We start from the raw sequence: 21,225 nt of genomic DNA on the forward strand, positions 1-21,225 counted from the left end.
TTCTGGTCAGCAATATATCGGACAAAAACTTCAAAATGTGATATTACCGGTCGAAGAAACATTTTAAACTAAGTACTGAATCAATCATTAGGATGTTTTTAACATATAGCTTCAATAAAGTTCCAACCGGAGTATTCGTTCTTGTCTGCGTGAACAATGGAACGTCAGTGGCTTGCATGAAGAAAAAGCATGATCAGGAAATGGCTGCTTGATGGACACCTGACTGATTCTGCTCTCATTCTCTCCCACAACATCATAGAAGTCTCATTGAAATTTCTATTGATGGTTGACATCTAGTGGAACCCCTAGGCAGTGCAACATCATTAATAGCTCAAGTGGATTTCTTTAGGGACTCCGTTGAATACACACAGGCTCAGATTTCTGACTTCCTGTTTTGATTTCAACTCAGGATTTTGCCTGCCAATATGAGTTCTGTTAATCTCACAGACATAATTCAAACAGTTTTAGAAACTTTAGAGTGTTTTCTATCCAATACTTTCTATCCTATAATAATATGCAAATATTAGGAACTATGACTGAGGAGCAGGCCGTTTGATATGGGCACCTTTCATCCAAGCTACTCAATACTGCCCCTTCAGCCATAAGAAGTTAACACAGTGTCCAAAGAAGGGCCAGAAGTATACAGAATGGTGTCGTCTGCGTAGAGGTTGCTCAGGTAATCACCCGCAGCAAGAGCGACATCGTTGATATATACAGAGAAAAGAGTCGGCCCGAGAATTGAACCCTGTGGTACCCCCAGGTACCCCCCAGAGACTGTCAGAGGTCCGGACAACAGGCCCTCCGATTTTACACACGGTCTACGAAGTAGTTGGTGAACCAGGCGAGGCAGTCATTTGAGAAAGCAAGGCTATTGAGTCTGCCGATAAGAATACGGTGATTGACAGAGTCAAAAGCCTTGGCCAGGTCGATGAAGACAGCTGCACAGTACTGTATTTTATCAATGGCGGTTATGATATCGTTTAGTACCTTGAGCGTGGTTGAGGTGCACCCAAGACCAGCTCGGAAACCGGATTGCACAGTGGAGAAGGTGCGGTGGGATTCGAAATGGTCAGTGATCTGTTTATTAACTTGGCTTTCAAAGACTTTAGAAAGGCAGGGCAGGATGGATATAGGTCTGTAACAGTTTGGGTCTAGAGTGTCACCCCCTTTGAAGAGGGGGATGACCGCGGCAGCTTTCCAATCTTTAGGGTTCTCGGACGACACGAAAGAGAGGTTGAACAGACTGGTAATAGGGGTTGCAACAATGGCGGCGGATAATTTTAAAAAGAGCGATCAAACGTGTGGAATAGATTCCAGCTCCAGCACAAACTCTTTCTCTCCTGTCTTGTCATTTTTATAATCCAAATTTGTGCTGCCTGATCAACACATTGTCAAGTTATTTTCAGTGTGTTCACAGAAAATCTGAAGTCGCCATGCAAAAGTGAAAAGTATTCAGGGGGCTGCACATGGTACAACAACAATATCACTCAGAACCACTGCTTGCAAGACATTCTGTGTGCCAGTCAGGTCTCATAGACTAGACGTAACATTGTAAACATAAAGCTGGGACACTGATTTTAGTATAATATGTTAGGTTTGGTATGGTATGTTTACAGTAAGACAGAAGGTTACTTAAAACACTTTCCTGCAGTCAAGTGACCAAATCGCCCTCTAGTGTCCTCAAGACAATAATCCAAAACACACAATCAAGTCTACATGAAAATGTCTAAAAAGCAAAACATTTGAAGGTTTGGAATGGTTAGTCAAAGTCCAGACCTAATCCCAATTGAGATGTTGTGGCAGGACTTGAAATGAGCAGTTCATGCTTGAAAACCCACAAACGTCGCTGAGTTAAAGCAGTTCTGCATGCAAGAGTGGGCCAGAATTCCTCCACAGTGATGTGACAGACTGATCAACAACTACAGGAAACATTTGGTTGCAGTCATTACAGCTAAAGGTGGCACAACCAGTTATTGAGTATAACGGGGAAATTACTGTACTTTTTCACACAGGGAATTGGGTGTTGCATAAAATATGTATCAATTTCTTTTGTTATTTGTAAACGCAGGTTCCCTTTATCTATTATTAGGTTTGGTTAAAGAGGCGATAACATTGAAATATATGCAAAAATAGAGAATATCAGGGGGCAAATACATTTTCACAGCACTGTATGTCAAGGTATGCGTGAAGGTCTGTAGGAAGTCAGGTGCAGGAGAGCAGATATTTGGTAGCAAACTGGAGCCTTTTATTTGGCGAACCAAAAGCTCACAAAATACAAATACGGATTGAACATAACCCAGCGCAACCAGCCTAACGTGCGCATACATGAAAACAGATACACAATACCACACACAGACATGGGGGAAACAGAGGGTTAAATACACAACACATAATGAGGGAAATGAGAACCAGGTGTGTGGGAAAACGAGACAAAACAAATGGAAAATGAAAAATGGATTGGCGATGGCTAGAAGACCGGCGACGTCGAACACCGCCCAAACAAGGAGAGGCATCGACTTCAGTAGAAGTCGTGACACTGTATATAATTTGGCTGTATATATTTTTAGATACAGGCCTATTGTAAATGTGTATTATTGTTGCGTTGCCATCTTTATTTCAAAAATAACATACAAGTGCTGAGATTACTTTAATCTACATACTATTTTGACCGAGGCAATGAACTGTCCATTGATTAGCATAGCAATTGATATAACAGGACCATGTTTGAGCTTAATTCAAAATTACACAGGTAAGCTAACAGTTATAGAAATCAGGGATGCAGACAGGCTCTCTCTATCTGAGCTACTGTGTCCAACACACCACCACCAATGTTTATGCTGGGCACCTTCTTACCAAAAAAGGATGTTATTATGATATATTTTTTTCTATTAAATACTTTGCTAAAATAAAGGTTTAAGGAAATACGGGCATGCACCACATTACTACAAGACAAACCAGCAAAACCTGTGTTCATTTCATTTCAAAAAGCATGAATAGGTAGCATAATGGGATAATGTCTTATGGAGTGTGAAGTGTGAAGAATACTTTAGCTTGTATGCGGTACAAATCACGTTATTGTGGAAGCACCTCCTCTAAGAGTATGAACTAGGCTGTTTGAGAAGGTTTGAATTCTAAGCAAACTGCCTACACATCGTTTGAAGTACAATACCAACATAGCTACTGTAGTCGGTCAAGCTGTGTGCTGGAAAACCTTGGTAGAGCATGGGTAGAATAAGCATTGCAATTTCCTTTATTTTTCGGCATCAGACCAATGCCTATTCTCACTTAAAACATAGTTTTTAACACTATATACTATCATCAACCTTCAATACACTTATTACAAGTGTACTTCAAATTCATTGTTTTTCAGTGTTTAAGTATACGATATGTTCACTATCATTAAACTTAAAAACACACTCATTAAAAATGTACTTCAATTTCAAACACTTTACTTGTAATTTAGTATATTCATTCAAGATACACCTGGAGTTGTTTCTAAGTTGACACATTGATTTTTCTTCATAAAACTCTGCTTGTGAGTGATCAATTACACTATAAGTATACAGTGCCTTGCAAAAGTATTCATACCCCGTGTATTTCTTCAAATGTTATTGTGTTACAAAGTGGGTTAACTTTATATAATTGTCATTTGTTGTCAACAATGAACTCAAAATACTTTGTAATGTCAAAGTGAAAAAAATATATAATAATAGTAATGATTACGATTAATTAAAATACAGTCGTTGCATAAGTATTCAGCCCCTTTGTTTAGGCACGGCTAAATTAGTTCAGGAGTAAAATCTGGCTTAACAAATCACATAATAGGTTACATGGACTCTGTGGGAAATAATAAGGGTTGACATGATTTTTGAAAGACTAACCCTTCCTCTGTCCCCCATATGTAAAACATCTGTAAGGGAGCCTTTTGAAAGCTTTATAAAGAAGGGCAGTGATTGGTAGATGGGCAGCAATATCAAATCAGACATTGAATATACACTGCTCAAAAAAATAAAGGGAACACTAAAATAACACATCCTAGATCTGAATGAATGAAACATTCTTATTAAATACTTTTTTCTTTACATAGTTGAATGTGCTGACTACAAAATCACACAAAAATGATCAATGGAAATCAAATTTATCAACCCATGGAGGTCTGGATTTGGAGTCACACTCAAAATTAAAGTGGAAAACCACACTACAGGCTGATCCAACTTTGATGTAATGTCCTTAAAACAAGTCAAAATGAGGCTCAGTAGTGTGTGTGGCCTCCACGTGCCTGTATGACCTCCCTACTACGCCTGGGCATGCTCCTGTTGAGGTGGCGGATGGTCTCCTGAGGGATCTCCTCCCAGACCTGGACTAAAGCATCCGCCAACTCCTGGACAGTCTGTGGTGCAACGTGGCGTTGGTGGATGGAGCGAGACATGGTGTCCCAGATGTGCTCAATTGGATTCAGGTCTGGGGAACGGGCGGGCCAGTCCATAGCATCAATGCCTTCCTCTTGCAGGAACTGCTGACACACTCCAGCCACATGAGGTCTAGCATTGTCTTGCATTAGAAAGAACCCAGGGCCAACCGCACCAGCATATGGTCTCACAAGGGGTCTGAGGATCTCATCTCGGTACCTAATGGCAGTCAGGCTACCTCTGGCGAGCACATGGAGGGCTGTGCGGCCCCCCAAAGAAATGCCACCCCACACCATGACTGACCCACCGCCAAACCGGTCATGCTGGAGGATGCTGCAGGCAGCAGAACGTTCTCCACGGCGTCTCCAGACTCTGTCACGTCTGTCACATGTGCGTGTGAACCTGCTTTCATCTGTGAACACAGGGCGCCAGTGGCGAATTTGCCAATCTTGGTGTTCTCTGGCAAATGCCAAACGTCCTACACGGTGTTGGGCTGTAAGCACAACCCCCACCTGTGGACGTCGGGCCCTCATACCACCCTCATGGAGTCTGTTTCTGACCGTTTGAGCAGACACATGCACATTTGTGGCCTGCTGGAGGTCATTTTGCAGGGCTCTGGCAGTGCTCCTCCTTGCACAAAGGCGGAGGTAGCGGTCCTGCTGCTGGGTTGTTGCCCTCCTACGGCCTCCTCCACATCTCCTGATGTACTGGCCTGTCTCCTGGTAGCGCCTCCATGCTCTGGACACTACGCTGACAGACACAGCAAACCTTCTTGCCACAGCTCGCATTGATGTGCCATCCTGGATGAGCTACACTACCTGAGCCACTTGTGTGGGTTGTAGACTCCGTCTCATGCTACCACTAGAGTGAAAGCACCGCCAGCATTCAAAAGTGACCAAAACATCAGCCAGGAAGCATAGGAACTGAGAAGTGGTCTGTGGTCACCACCTGCAGAACCACTCCTTTATTGGGGGTGTCTTGCTAATTGCCTATAATTTCCACCTTTTGTCTATTCCATTTGCACAACAGCATGTGAAATTTATTGTCAATCAGTGTTGCTTCCTAAGTGGACAGTTTGATTTCACAGAAGTGTGATTGACTTGGAGTTACATTGTGTTGTTTAAGTGTTCCCTTTATTTTTTTGAGCAGTGTATCTTTAAGCATGTCTAGTTAATAATTATGCTGTGGATTATGTATTAAACCACCAAGACACATCACAGACACAGTCATCCTTCTGAACTGCAGGACAGGAATAAAGCTGCTCAGAGAGGTCACCATGAGGCCATTGGTGATTTTAAAACAGTTACAGAGTTCAATGGCTGTGATGGGAGAAAACTGAGGATGAATCAACAACATTGTAGTGACTCCACAATAAGGACTTAAATGACAGAGTGAAAAGAAAAATCGAAATATACAAAACATGCATCTTGTATGCAACAAGGCACTGCCGAGTGGCGCAGCAGTCTAAGGCACTGCATTTCCGTGCTAGAGGCATCACTACAGACCCTGGTTTGATTCCAGGCTGTATCACAACCGGCCGTGATTGGGAGTCCCATAGGGCGGCGCACAATTGGCCCAGTGTCGTCCGGCTTAGGGTTTGGCCAGGGTAGGCCGTCATTGTAAATAATAATTTGTTCTTAACTGACTTGCCTAGTTTAATAAAGGTTAAATAAAAAAATCAACAAAATAAAGTAATACTACAAAAAAAAAAACATGGCAAAGGAATATACCTTGTGGCCTAAATGCAAAGCCTTATGTTTGGGGCAAATCCAACACAACACATCACTGAGTAACTGCCGCCTTATTTTCAAGCATGGTGGTGGCTGCATCATGGTATGGGTATGCTTGACATTGGCAAATACTGGGGAGTTTTTCAGGATAGATATAAATGGGATGGAGCTAATCACAGGCAAAATCCTAGTGGAAAACCTGCTTCAGTCTGCTTTACAATAGACCCTGGGAGAGGAATTCACCTTTCAGCAAGACATTAACCTACATCTCAAATCTCCACTAGAGTTTGCTTACCAAGAAGACAATGAATGTTCCTAAATGGCCAAGTTACAGTTTTGACTTAAGTCTTTAAATTGGCTTGAAAATCTATGGCAAGACTTGAAAATGGCTGTCTAACCATGATCCCCAACAGCTTGACAGTGCTTGAAGAATTATGAAAATAATAAATGGCTAATATTGCACAATCCAGGTGTGTACAGCTCTTAAAGACTTACCCAAGAAGACTCATTGCTGTAATTGCTGCCAAAGGTGTTTCTACCATTTATTGAATCAGGGAGCTGAATACTTATGCAACAATTAAATGTTTTAAATTTAATTTAAATCAGTCTTTCATATTTTTTTTTCTTCATATATTGTTGCCAAGAACATTGTAACAATTCAAGGGATATGAATACTTTGCCAGGTACTGTACTTTCAGTGCCAATAATGTGTTTTGAAGTTCAGAGAAAGTTGACATTGATAACTATTGTTTAGTCCACATAAGGAAACATGCAGAGAGTAGACTTTTTCATATCTCAAAAAAATATACTTAAGTGTACTTCAAAAAAGAAGTATATTTAACTTGAAATGTCCACAAAATATATTTCAAGTATTCTTTCAAAAACGAATGTGCAAAAAAATGGCATATTACCCAGCCACCTTTTCTGCAGCTGAAGTTTTGGCTGTTATTTTTTGACCTTACTGCTAACAGCCCATACAACTGCATTGAGTAACGTATTCACTACATGGAACAACAGATAGTCCATCCCCAAAATCTAAAGGAAGTTTGTTCTGAAGTGTCTGTCCTATATCTAAGACATACAGTACTTAAATATATACAAAATATACGAATGAAGTTCGATTTAAGTATATTTAAAATGATCTAAATTGGCCCTGAAGCAAACATCCTAGCGTCTCTACCAATCATCTCATCCTGTCCGTCTGTACACCCAAATTAAGTGTGTGTGTATGACTTCCAGACTTATTAGACTATCATATCATAGAGTGGTTCATCATGGGTGGAATAATACCCTCATCAAGACGACACGAGAATTAGCAGACACACACACACACAATATTTCCCCAATTTGACAGTATTTCAGTTTGAAATGCAGGGTCAAATCAATCCTTTAATCCAATGAACCCAGGTGCTCTTAGTCAATCACGTACTCAACGTATGTGTATGTTCATGTGTATGTTGGTCTGTCACCTCCAGCCCTCTAATAACCCAGTGAGAGAGAGAGTTGTCTTAACAGCAACCGGCCAATCAGTCAGTCAGTTAGGGTGCCTGTGTCAATAATATTCGTGGGAAGCTATCACCTCTCTCTCTGAAGAAGCTGTGATACTTACTGACTTTCTCTGTGTCCCACTGTCCCTATTTATGTTTCAACATTCAATTCTATTCATTTCAATTCAATTCAAGAAGACTACACTTCCAGAGGGGCAATACGCAATACAAAAGGACGTGTCAAATTCAACTCTCCGGGGATTGTCTTTGTGCTTCAACATTGAGACTCTCTCTCGTTCGCTCTCACACACGCACGCACGCACACACACAAATCTTGGATTCGATCACTTTGTGAGGGAAAGCTACACGTTCCCTGAGAGATTACTTCATAGGTTCCTTGATCTGAAACCTTAGAATAGCAAGTTGCTAAATTGAACTATGTCCTCTTTAATAAAGTCTATGGCAGCAGCAGTTGCTGTAAGGGTACAGAGAATCAGACGAAAAAGCTATTCATATCGACAATGACATTCCTAGTCCACTGCACCGGTCACACCTTGGGTTCGTTCTATGGGTTGTCTTCTTTTCTTTTTATTGTTTTCCTCTCTGTTTCTCATCTCTTTCTCATGGTCCTCTCAGACAATGAGCTGGAGTCTTTCTGCCCACGGGGTACTGGGCAGAGGCCAACTCACGGCACTGCTCACCGGCGCAGAGAGAGAGAGAAATAGAGAGAGAAATAGAGACCACCTTTGAGCCAGAGGACTTGGCAGGGTTAGAGCAGTGTGTATGACTATGTATAATGCTCTGGTCTGACTCCATTGTTCTCTCTCTCTCTCTCTCTCTCTCTCTCTCTCTCTCTCTCTCTCTCTCTCTCTCTCTCTCTCTCTCTCTCTCTCTCTCTCTCTCTCTCTCTCTCTCTCTCTCTCTCTCTCTCTCTCTCTCTCTCTCTCTCTCTCTCTCTCTCTCTCTCTCTCTCTCTCATAGCTGTAGGCTGGGATAGATCAAGAGACCTGCAATCCCCCATATTGTATTACTGTGTATTATTATTGTGTCTACATAATGGATCTGAATCCAGATCACTGTGGTGACTATTGTCCTATCGAGTTCTTATGTACTGGAGGAAGCAATTTAATATCGATTTAATATTCATATTGTATTGTCTTTGAAAATCTATAATTTTGCAATAATTTTGTGTTATTGATTATGACTCAAGAAATGGGTAGTGTTTTTTAGGCAACAGTCTGAAACAGGGTCCAATAAGAAATGCACATTTTAGTTTTCCATTGCAAAACTTTTTAAAGCATTTTGCTACCGGGTGCCCTAATCAAAATGACCAGACTTGTGTATGTGTAAATGGCTTGAAGCAGGTGTTTTTGTGTCTTGTGTGTTTACATTTCTCCTTTCTTTCTCTCCTACAGTTAGAACAGATTCAGAGGCACAACTGGTACATGTGAGTGTACTTTTCTTTTCTCTCTTTTCATCCTAATGTTCTCTCTGTGATTCGGGATTTCAAAGGGACAAAGGAAGAGTTAGGATAAATTGGATGAAAGTAGGTGGGGAGACAAGGGTGATGGGAGGGAGGGATGTCTCAGTTGGTCTGGGTTAAGAGGAGGCAAGGGAGCGGGAAGCGCGCATTAGAGAAAAGTTTGTTTTTGTGTGAGTGCGCATGCGTCTTTTCTGATGAATGGCCTCACCATATCAGCAGCAAGGACAGAGATCCAACACATCTTCTGGCTTGAGAGAGAGAGAGAGAGAGAGAGAGAGAGAGAGAGAGAGAGAGAGAGAGAGAGAGAGAGAGAGAGAGAGAGAGAGAGAGAGAGAGAGAGAGAGAGAGAGAGAGAGAGAGAGAGAGAGAGAGAGAGAGAGAGAGAGAGAGAGAGAGAGAGAGAGAGAGAGAGAGAGAGAGAGAGAGAGAGAGAGAGAGAGAGAGAGAGAGAGAGAGAGAGAGAGAGAGAGAGAGAGAGAGAGAGAGAGAGAGAGAGAGAGAGAGATCCGTCCAGTATGACATAGCACTGTGTTACAGTCGCTCTCACTACTGTCACGCCCTGGCCATAGAGAGGTTTTTATTCTCTATTTTGGTTAGGCCAGGGTGTGACTAGGGTGGGCATTCTAGTTTTTGTATTTCTATGTTTTGGCCAGGTATGGTTCTCAATCAGGGACAGCTGTCTATCGTTGTCTCTGATTGGGAATCATACTTATGCAGCCTTTTTTCCTTTGGTGTTAGTGGGGAATTATCTTTGTTAGTGGCACTATAGCCCTGTTAAGCGTCACAGTTGTTTATTTGTTTCTTGTTTTGTTGGCGACATTGACAATAATAAAAGAAAATGAACGCTAACCACGCTGCACCTTGGTCTCCTTCCGATGACGGCCGTGACAACTACACTGGAAGTTAATAGGATTATGACTTTTAGATAGGGAAAATGTCTATCATACATGTCAGATTTGTTTTTTTTCTTCGAATGAGCCATGGATCATATTTTTGCAATATTCCTACCTCGAGAAATGTGTCATTTAACGGAGAGTCTAGCACATTTTTCCTATTTGTCTGCCTCTTCAGTCCAGGGTGCCTTGCATGGTGCAGTTGCCAGAGATGTTATGGGAAGGAGATAGTAATCCACTGAATGAAGGAACGTATAACGCACCACCCAGCAGACTGTCGACCAATAGCGTTAACGTTGTCATGCTGCATCACGCGGTTGCTCAAATAAAATAAAATGTTATTGGTCACATACACACGGTTAGCAGAGGTTATTGCGAGTGTAGTGAAATGCTTGTGCTTCTAGTTCCGACAGTGCAGCAATATCTAAAAAGTAATATCTAACAATTCCACAACAAATACCTAATACACAAAGATCTAAGTAAAGGAATGGAATATGGATGAGCAATGACAGAGCGGCGTAGGCTAAGATGCAATAGATATTAGTGAATAGAGTATATACATATCAGATGAGTAATGCAAGATATGTAAACATTATTAAAGTGGCATTATTAAAGTGACTAGTGTTCCAATTATTAAAGTGGCCAATGATTTCAAGTATGTATGTAGGCAGCAGCCTCTCTGTGCTAGTGATGGCTATTCAACAGTCTGATGGCCTTGAAATAGAAGCTGTTTTTCAGTCTCTCGGTCCCTGCTTTGATGCACCTGTACTGACCTCACCTTCTGGATGGTAGCGGGGTGAACAGGCAGTGGCTCGGGTGGTTGTTGTCCTTGATGATCTTTTTGGCCTTCCTGTGACATCGGGTACTGTAGGTGTCCTGGAGGGCAGGTAGTTTGATCCCGGTGATGCGTTGTGTAGACCGCACCACCCTCTGGAGAGCCCTGCGGTTGTGGGTTGTACAGTTGCCGTGCCAGGCGGTAATACAGCCCGACAGGTTGCTCTCAATTGTGCATCTGTAAAAGTTTGTGAGTGTTTTAGGTGACAAGACAAATTTCTTTCTTCAGCCTCCTGAGGTTTAAGAGGCGCTGTTGTGCCTTCTTCACCACACTGTCTGTGTGGGTGGACCATTTCAGTTTGTCAGTGATGTGTATGCTAAGGAACTTAAAACGTTCCACCTTCTCCACTGCTGTCCCGTCGACTTGGATAGGGGGGTGCTCCCTCTGCTGTTTCCTGAAGTCCATGATCATTGAGTGAGAGGTTATTTTCCTGACACCAACTCCGAGAGCCCTCACCTGTCTCGTCATTGTTGGTAATCAAGTTTAATACTGTTGTGTCGTCTGCAAACTTGATTGAGTTGGAGGCGTGCATGGCCACACAGTCATGGGTGAACAGGGAGTACGGGAGGGGGCTGAGCACGCACCATTGTGGGGCCCCAATTTTGAGGATCAGCGAAGTGGAGATGTTGTTTCCTTCCTTCACCACCTGGGGGGCGGCACGTCAGGAAGTCCAGGACCCAATTGCGCAGGAGACCCAGGGCCTCAAGTTTAATGATGAGCTTCGAGGGTACTATGATGTTGAATGCTGAGCTATAGTCAATGAACAGCATTCTTGCATAGAAATTCTTCTTGTCCAGATGGGATAGGGCAGTGTGCAGTGTGATGGCGATTGCGTCATCTGTGGACCTATTGGGGCAGTAAGCAGGTGGAGGTGATATGATCCTTGACTTGTCTCTGAATGTTCTTCATGATGACAGAAGTTCAGTTACCTTTGCATTCTTGGGTACAGGAACAATGGTGGCCATCTTGAAGCATGTGGGGACAGCAGGCTGGGATAGGGAGAGTTTGAATATATCCATAAACACACCAGCCAGCTGGTCTGCACATGCTCTGAGGATGCGGCTAGGGATGGCGTTTGGGCCGGCAGCCTTGCGAGGGTTAACACATTTACATGTCTTACTCACTTCGGCCATGGAGGAGAGCCCACAGTCCTTTTTAGCGGGTCGTGTCGGTGGCACTGTATTATCCTCAAAGTTTGTCTGGAAGCAAGACCTTGGCCTTGGCTGGTTTTTCTTTTGTAGTCCGTGATTGTCTGTAGATCCTGCCACATATGTCTCGTGTCTGAGCCGTTGAATTGCGAATCCACTTTGTCTCTATACTGGCATTTCACTTGTTTGATTGCCTTGCGGAGAGAATAACTACACTGTTTGTATTCGGCCATATTCCTAGTCACCTTTCCATGGTTAAATTCACTGGTTTGCACTTTCAGTTTTGCGCGAATGCCGCCATCTGTCCACGATTTCTGGTTAGGGTAGGTTTTAATAGTCACAGTGGGTACAACATCTCCTATACACTTCCTTATAAACTCACTCACCGAATCAGAGGAAACATCGATATTATTCTCTGAGGCTACCCGGAACATTTCCCAGTCTGCGTGATCAAAACAATCTTGAAGTGTGGATTCCGATTGGTCAGACCAGAATAGTCCTTAGCACAGGTACTTCCTATTTGAGTTTCTGCCTATAGGAAGGGAGGAGCAAAATGGAGTAATGGTCAGATTGCAGAAAGAAGGGCGGGGGAGGGCCTTATATGCGTTGCGGAAGTTAGAGTAACAGTGGTCCAGTGTTTTTCCAGAGCGAGTGTTACAGTCGATGTGCTGATAGAATTAAGGTAGCCTTGTTCTCAAATTTGATTTGTTAAAATCCCCAGCTACAATAAATGCAGCCTCAGGATATATGGTTTCCAGTTTGCAAAATGTCCAGTGAAGTTCCTTGAGGGCCGTCGTGGTATCGGCTTGAGGGGGATATACACGGCTGTGACAATAAGCGAAGAGAATTCTCTTGGGAGATAATACGGTCGGCATTTGATTGTGAGGAATTCTAGGTGTAGAGACGTGTAGTCCACTTGTCATTCCAATCTCCTTTGCATTAGCGTAGCCTCTTCTGTAGCCTGTCAACTATGTGTCTGTCTATCCCTGTTCTCTCCTCTCTGCACAGACCATACAAACGCTCCACACCGCGTGGCCGCGGCCACCCTAATCTGGTGGTCCCAGCGCGCACGACCCACGTGGAGTTCCAGGTCTCCGGTAGCCTCTGGAACTGCCGATCTGCGGCCAACAAGGCAGAGTTCATCTCAGCCTATGCCTCCCTCCAGTCCCTCGACTTCTTGGCACTGACGGAAACATGGATCACCACAGATAACACTGCTACTCCTACTGCTCTCTCTTCGTCCGCCCACGTGTTCTCGCACACCCCGAGAGCTTCTGGTCAGCGGGGTGGTGGCACCGGGATCCTCATCTCTCCCAAGTGGTCATTCTCTCTTTCTCCCCTTACCCATCTGTCTATCGCCTCCTTTGAATTCCATGCTGTCACAGTTACCAGCCCTTTCAAGCTTAACATCCTTATCATTTATCGCCCTCCAGGTTCCCTCGGAGAGTTCATCAATGAGCTTGATGCCTTGATAAGCTCCTTTCCTGAGGACGGCTCACCTCTCACAGTTCTGGGCGACTTTAACCTCCCCACGTCTACCTTTGACTCATTCCTCTCTGCCTCCTTCTTTCCACTCCTCTCCTCTTTTGACCTCACCCTCTCACCTTCCCCCCCTACTCACAAGGCAGGCAATACGCTCGACCTCATCTTTACTAGATGCTGTTCTTCCACTAACCTCATTGCAACTCCCCTCCAAGTCTCCGACCACTACCTTGTATCCTTTTCCCTCTCGCTCTCATCCAACACTTCCCACACTGTCCCTACTCGGATGGTATCGCGCCGTCCCAACCTTCGCTCTCTCTCCCCCGCTACTCTCTCCTCTTCCATCCTATCATCTCTTCCCTCTGCTCAAACCTTCTCCAACCTATCTCCTGATTCTGCCTCCTCAACCCTCCTCTCCTCCCTTTCTGCATCCTTTGACTCTCTATGTCCCCTATCCTCCAGGCCGGCTCGGTCCTCCCCTCCCGCTCCGTGGCTCGACGACTCATTGCGAGCTCACAGAACAGGTCTCCGGGCAGCCGAGCGGAAATGGAGGAAAACTCGCCTCCCTGCGGACCTGGCATCCTTTCACTCCCTCCTCTCTACATTTTCCTCTTCTGTCTCTGCTGCTAAAGCCACTTTCTACCACTCTAAATTCCAAGCATCTGCCTCTAACCCTAGGAAGCTCTTTGCCACCTTCTCCTCCCTCCTGAATCCTCCTCCCCCTCCCCCCCCCTCCTCCCTCTCTGCAGATGACTTCGTCAACCATTTTGAAAAGAAGGTCGACGACATCCGATCCTCGTTTGCTAAGTCAAACGACACCGCTGGTTCTGCTCACACTGCCCTACCCTGTGCTCTGACCTCTTTCTCCCCTCTCTCTCCAGATGAAATCTCGCGTCTTGTGACAGCCGGCCGCCCAACAACCTGCCCGCTTGACCCTATCCCCTCCTCTCTTCTCCAGACCATTTCCGGAGACCTTCTCCCTTACCTCACCTCGCTCATCAACTCATCCCTGACCGCTGGCTACGTCCCTTCCGTCTTCAAGAGAGCGAGAGTTGCACCCCTTCTGAAAAAACCTACACTCGATCCCTCCGATGTCAACAACTACAGACCAGTATCCCTTCTTTCTTTTCTCTCCAAAACTCTTGAACGTGCCGTCCTTGGCCAGCTCTCCCGCTATCTCTCTCAGAATGACCTTCTTGATCCAAATCAGTCAGGTTTCAAGACTAGTCATTCAACTGAGACTGCTCTTCTCTGTATCACGGAGGCGCTCCGCACTGCTAAAGCTAACTCTCTCTCCTCTGCTCTCATCCTTCTAGACCTATCGGCTGCCTTCGATACTGTGAACCATCAGATCCTCCTCTCCACCCTCTCCGAGTTGGGCATCTCCGGCGCGGCCCACGCTTGGATTGCGTCCTACCTGACAGGTCGCTCCTACCAGGTGGCGTGGCGAGAATCTGTCTCCTCACCACGTGCTCTCACCACTGGTGTCCCCCAGGGCTCTGTTCTAGGCCCTCTCCTATTCTCGCTATACACCAAGTCACTTGGCTCTGTCATAACCTCACATGGTCTCTCCTATCATTGCTATGCAGACGACACACAATTAATCTTCTCCTTTCCCCCTTCTGATGACCAGGTGGCGAATCGCATCTCTGCATGTCTGGCAGACATATCAGTGTGGATGACGGATCACCACCTCAAGCTGAACCTCGGCAAGACGGAGCTGCTCTTCCTCCCGGGGAAGGACTGCCCGTTCCATGATCTCGCCATCACGGTTGACAACTCCATTGTGTCCTCCTCCCAGAGCGCTAAGAACCTTGGCGTGATCCTGGACAACACCCTGTCGTTCTCAACTAACATCAAGGCGGTGGCCCGTTCCTGTAGGTTCATGCTCTACAACATCCGCAGAGTACGACCCTGCCTCACACAGGAAGCGGCGCAGGTCCTAATCCAGGCACTTGTCATCTCCCGTCTGGATTACTGCAACTCGCTGCTGGCTGGGCTCCCTGCCTGTGCCATTAAACCCCTACAACTCATCCAGAATGCCGCAGCCCGTCTGGTGTTCAACCTTCCCAAGTTCTCTCACGTCACCCCGCTCCTCCGCTCTCTCCACTGGCTTCCAGTTGAAGCTCGCATCCGCTACAAGACCATGGTGCTTGCCTACGGAGCTGTGAGGGGAACGGCACCTCAGTACCTCCAGGCTCTGATCAGGCCCTACACCCAAACAAGGGCACTGCGTTCATCCACCTCTGGCCTGCTCGCCTCCCTACCACTGAGGAAGTACAGTTCCCGCTCAGCCCAGTCAAAACTGTTCGCTGCTCTGGCCCCCCAATGGTGGAACAAACTCCCTCACGACGCCAGGACAGCGGAGTCAATCACCACCTTCCGGAGACACCTGAAACCCCACCTCTTTAAGGAATACCTAGGATAGGATAAAGTAATCCTTCTCACCCCCCCCCCCCCCCTTAAAAGATTTAGATGCACTATTGTAAAGTGGCTGTTCCACTGGATGTCATAAGGTGAATGCACCTATTTGTAAGTCGCTCTGGATAAGAGCGTCTGCTAAATGACTTAAATGTAAATGTAAATGTAGGTAAGGTGAACAAAAATACTTGAGTTCCTGTATGTTGTTACAATTACACCATGAGCGTTTAATCATGAAACATACACCCTTCTTCTTCTCGGAGAGATGCTTATTCCTGTCGGTGCGACGCACTGAGAATCCAGGTGGCTGTACCGACTCCGACAGCATATCCCGAGAGAGCCATGTTTCTGTGAAACAGAGTATGTTACAATCCCTGATGTCTCTATGGAAAGCAACCCTTGCCCTAATTTCGTCTACCTTGTTGTCTAGAGACTGGACATTAGCGAGTATTATACTCGGAAGCGGTGGGTGGTGTGCGCGCCTACAAAGTCTGACCAGAAGATCGTTCTGTCTCCCTCTTCTATGGCGGGGTTGTTTTTGGTAGGCCACTGGAATCAGTTCAAATGCCCTGGGTGGTGCGGCCAAAAACCCGCTTTGGGAAAGTTGTAGTGCTTGTAAGTTGACATCGCTCTGATATCCAATAGTTCTTCCCGGCTGTATGTAATAACACTTAAGATTTTCTGGGCTAACAATGTAAGAAATAATACATAAAAAACGAAATACTGCAAAGTTTCCTCAGGACTAGAAGCGAGACAGCCCTCTCTGTCGGCACCATCTTTAAGGGGAAAATAGGCATGTTTCCCAACATATACACTGACTATGAGAAGAGATTGCGTGACTATTAGCTTAGCAGCCCTATCCCCCAGATAGATCTTCTCATAGTCAGTGTATATGTTGTGAAACATGCCTATTTTCCTTGGAAGTACATACTGTCACTTTTCCAAAGCTATACGATATTACAGATAGCAAGTTAATTATGTCAGATCTCTGAAAAGATTTGTAATGTTGTACTTCTTGTTGATGAAATCTGTGCTAATGTTGGGTTTTTGAGCTAGCACCCAATAAATTACCATTCACTCCTTGAAGAAGAGCTCTCCTTGTCCCAGAATCACTCAGTATGCACCGTGCGGCCCATTGGCGTAGCATGGGCAACGCCAATGGAAAAAATTTACCTTATGAGAGTGTGGTGCCTGGATTTAAGCAACACACCATTGAAGTAGGATCGCCCTAGAAACATTAGACAAATGTCCTAATAGAGTCCTTTAGCCAAATGTATGGATGATGTAAAAATGAATGAGACAAATGAGACAAAACAATATGAGAATATTGTCCCTACTGGAAGACGAGGAAAAGGAGACCTTTCCCAGCTACGTGATCAAGCTGATATCGGAGGAGCTTAGCATGGATGTATCACTTGAGGATCTGGAGCAACGCCATCGGACCGGTGTGAAACAGAAGAACACTAAGTACTGTACCCTCGCATGGTAATCTTTAAGCTGTGGAACTATCAGACCAAAGTCAATATTCTGAAGGCACTGTGGGAAAGGAGATTCAAATCCATGGCCAGACCATTCGAGTTGTCCAGGATCTGTCTGCTAAACTGAAGAAAAAACGTAAGAATTTCATTCTGATCAGGCAGACACTTGAGGTCTCAACTCAGATTCCCTGCAGTGCTATGGGTATGGAAGGGAACACAGAGGATGGAGTTCACAAGCGCTGATGAAGCCCTGAACAGGCTTCAGGAAACCTTTCCAGTTGAAAGAGATCCCAATGCCCTCAGGAGAGGAAGAAGCAGAAGAAAGTGATAAGCACACAAGGCTACATACAGTTGAGACAATATTCTTTCCCCCTTCTCCCAAAACAATCTAGATTCTATTGTCCCCAAATACACTGAAAAAATATAGATACGCAACATTCAACAATTTCGAAGATTTGACTGACTTACAGTTCATAGAAGGAAATCAGTCATTTGTAAGAAATTCATTAGGACATAGTCTATGGATTTCACATGACTGGGAATACGGATATGCATCTGTTGGTCACAGATACCTTTAAAAAATGCATGGATCAGAAAACCAGTCAGTATCTGGTGTGACCACCATTTGCCTAAGGCAACGCGACACATCTCCTTCACATAGAGTTGATCATTCTTTTGACTGTGGCTGTGCGCAGTTGCTGGATATTAGCGGGAACTGGAAAACGCTGTCGTACACGTCAATCCAGAGCATCCCAAACATGCTCAATGGGTGACATGTCTGGTGAGTATGCAGGCCATGGAAGAACTGGGACATTTTCAGCTTCCAGGAATTGTGTACAGATCCTAGTGACATGGGCCGTGAGTGATGGCGGAGGATGAATGGCACGACAATGGGCCTCAAGATCTCGTCACAGTATCTCTGTGCATTCAAATTGCTATCTATGAAATGCAGTTGTGTTCGTTGTCCATAGCTTATGCCTTCCCATACCATAAAACCCTGCAACCATGGGACACTCTGTTCACAACGTTGACATCAGCGAACCGCTCGCCCACGCGATTACATGCAAATTAATAAACTGACCCTGGAACAGAATGCCCGATTTCTGATTTCTCACTTCCTTACAGGAAGTTTGCTGCAAAATGAGTTCTGTTTTAATCACAGATATAATTCAAACGGTTTTAGAAACTAGAGAGTGTTTTCTATCCAATAGTAATAATAATATGCATATTGTACGAGCAAGAATTGAGTACGAGGCAGTTTAATTTGGGAACGAATTTTTACAAAGTCGAAAGGGCGCCCCCCTATTGAGAAAAGGTTAATAATCGATAAAATTGAAGACGGGATGATCTGTGTTCAATACCGGAGGAAAATGTGTAGCATGCTTTTTGGTCTCTAACAAACAGGACACATCGAGTGACTCGACTTCAAGATGGCCGTACTTCTTCATTACACAAAGGAATAACCTCAACCAATTTCTCAGGACTGTTGACATCCAGTGGAAGCCGTAGGAACTCCAAGCAGGTCGCTTGGAGAGAAAAAAAAATCTGAATGGTTTGTCCTCGGGGTTTCGCCTGCTAAATAAGTTCTGTTATACTCACAGACATGATTCAAACAGTTTTAGAACCTTCAGAGTGTTTTCTATCCAAATCGACTAACAATATACATCTCTTATCTTCTGGGGATGAGTAGCTGGCAGTTGAATTTGGGTATGCTTTTCATCCAAACGTGAAAATGCTGCCCCCTACCCTAGAGAAGTTAAACAACCTCTTCCGTGGTGCCCCAAATCATAATACGTTAATTGTTACATGATTAATTTAATCGGGTAACAATTAAACATAGTTAGTTGATTAAATAAATAACAGTCATCAGATTAATGAAAGTAAAATCACGACACACATCTTAGAGTGATTTATAACCATAGTTACAAATACAAAACGTCCTGCATCATCATTATCAGAAGCCTTAACCTGAACACATAGTTTTCTATCAAATAATATTAAAACACCATTAGTTTTGTTAGTGGCTAAAGAGTAAGCAACACATTTAAAGTATCTGTTTTGGATTCTATAGACATCAGCATGTTTTAGGTGGGTTTCTTGTATTAGGGCGATATCAACGTTTTTACGTCTGATGTATTCTAAGCATTTGGTACGCTTGATAGCGGAATTTAAACCATGGGAATTTAACTTCACTGCGCTTCGGATCCCTTTTACGGGATCACATTCCTAAACAACCGCTAGAATTGCAGGGCGCCAAATGCATAAATATTACAAAAAATATTTATAATCATGCAATCACAAGTGAAATATACCAAAACACAGCTTAGCTTGTTGTTAATCCACCTATCATGTCAGATTTTGAAAATATGCTTTACAGCGAAAGAAATGTAAGCTTTTGTGAGTGTATCAATCAATTCTACAACAGCTAGCCCCAGATTAGCATGGTCACGAAAGTTAGAAAAGCAATAAAATGAATCGCTTACCACTCACGAGACTCCCAGTTACACAAAAAATGTCCATTTGGGTTGCGCATTATGTTGAGAAAACCAAAGCCTTGTTCCGTTCGACAAATTCCAAAAAGTATCCGCAATGGTCGTAGAAACATGTCAAATGTTTTTTATAATCAATCCTCAGGTTGTTTTTAACAAACATAATCGATAATATTTCAACCGGACCATATCCTATTTTTTAAGAGAGAAAAGGAAAATGGGGTGCCCCTCACTCGCGCGCAGGAAACATTCAGAGGACACCTGACTACTTTTGAAACGTCTCGCTCATTTTTCAAAATAAAGCCTGAAACTATGTCTAAAGCCTGGTCACAGCCTGAGGAAGCCATTGGAAAAGGAATCTGGTTGATACCCCTTTAAATGGAGGATAGACGGGCCAGGAAACACAGATTTTGATTTTGATTTTTTTTATATCACTTCCGGGTTAGATTTTCTCAGGTTTTTGCATGCAGAATAAGTATTGCTATACTCACAGACAATATTTTGACAGTTTTGGAAACTTTGGAGTGTTTTCTATCCTAATCTGTAAATTATATGCATATTCTACGATCTGGGCCAGAGAAAATGTCAGTTTACCTTGGGAACGTTATTTAAAAAAAATAATAATAATAATCTGACCCCTAGCGCTAAGAGGTTAACAACATTAAGATGAGCTCACGGTTCATTAAAAACCTTTGTCATATAGAATGTATGGATAAGTGTATGACAAAAACAAACAATACATTAAATTAAAAAACACCTACTTCAATATAAACAGGAGAAAATATTTGTGCACCGTTATACATATTTGTGAACAAACTCTGACAGCTGGGGTTTAACAATAAAATAAACAAAAAGAGTAACCACCCACAAGACAGGAAGTCTATAGCTTCAACCGCTCGCTTTGGCTGGTAGGAACTCAAATTCTCAAAAATCAGGAGGATCCAAAACAGCGATGCACGTCCCAAGTCCTGTCCCATTATGTCAGCCACTTGTTTTTATCCAACATGACATGAATACATGGCAAAATTACTTTTCACAGAACTCGTTCATACCAAGCTGAGCACTCTGTATGTTAATCCCCATAAAGTTTACCCTACCCCTGGACTGCTTTACTGACGGCTAAATATTTTAGCCAGCTAACGTCTGTAGCCTGAACCAAATAATTATCCAGCCAGCTAACCTAGCCAGCTAGCCAACTCAGCTAGCAAGCCATATGCCAGCCAGCTGCATCTTAGCGATATAACCAGACTGCTAGCAACCATGTTAACAAATCCACCAGGCCCCTCATACCAAATTAACAAAATTATGTCGCTGTCACGTCTACTTCCCCTCCCCCTCTCTGGTGCTCATTTTTGCCAGTTTACTTACTA

At 43.9% G+C, this 21,225-nt stretch overlaps 1 protein-coding gene across 5 annotated transcripts in view; it reads left to right on the forward strand.

The window, feature by feature from the left end:
- brsk2a (BR serine/threonine kinase 2a) overlaps positions 1–21,225 on the forward strand; it is a 463,611-nt gene that overhangs the window by 381,670 nt on the left and 60,716 nt on the right. For all 5 annotated transcript variants that reach the window (XM_071326834.1, XM_071326833.1, XM_071326836.1 and 2 more), the window contains exon 9: positions 9,042–9,073. In XM_071326834.1, the coding sequence (XP_071182935.1) occupies positions 9,042–9,073 (32 nt within the window). The remainder of the gene's footprint in view (positions 1–9,041; positions 9,074–21,225) is intronic.

The sequence above is a fragment of the Salvelinus alpinus genome, chromosome 9 (genome assembly GCF_045679555.1).
Source record: "Salvelinus alpinus chromosome 9, SLU_Salpinus.1, whole genome shotgun sequence".
NCBI lineage: Eukaryota > Metazoa > Chordata > Actinopteri > Salmoniformes > Salmonidae > Salvelinus > Salvelinus alpinus.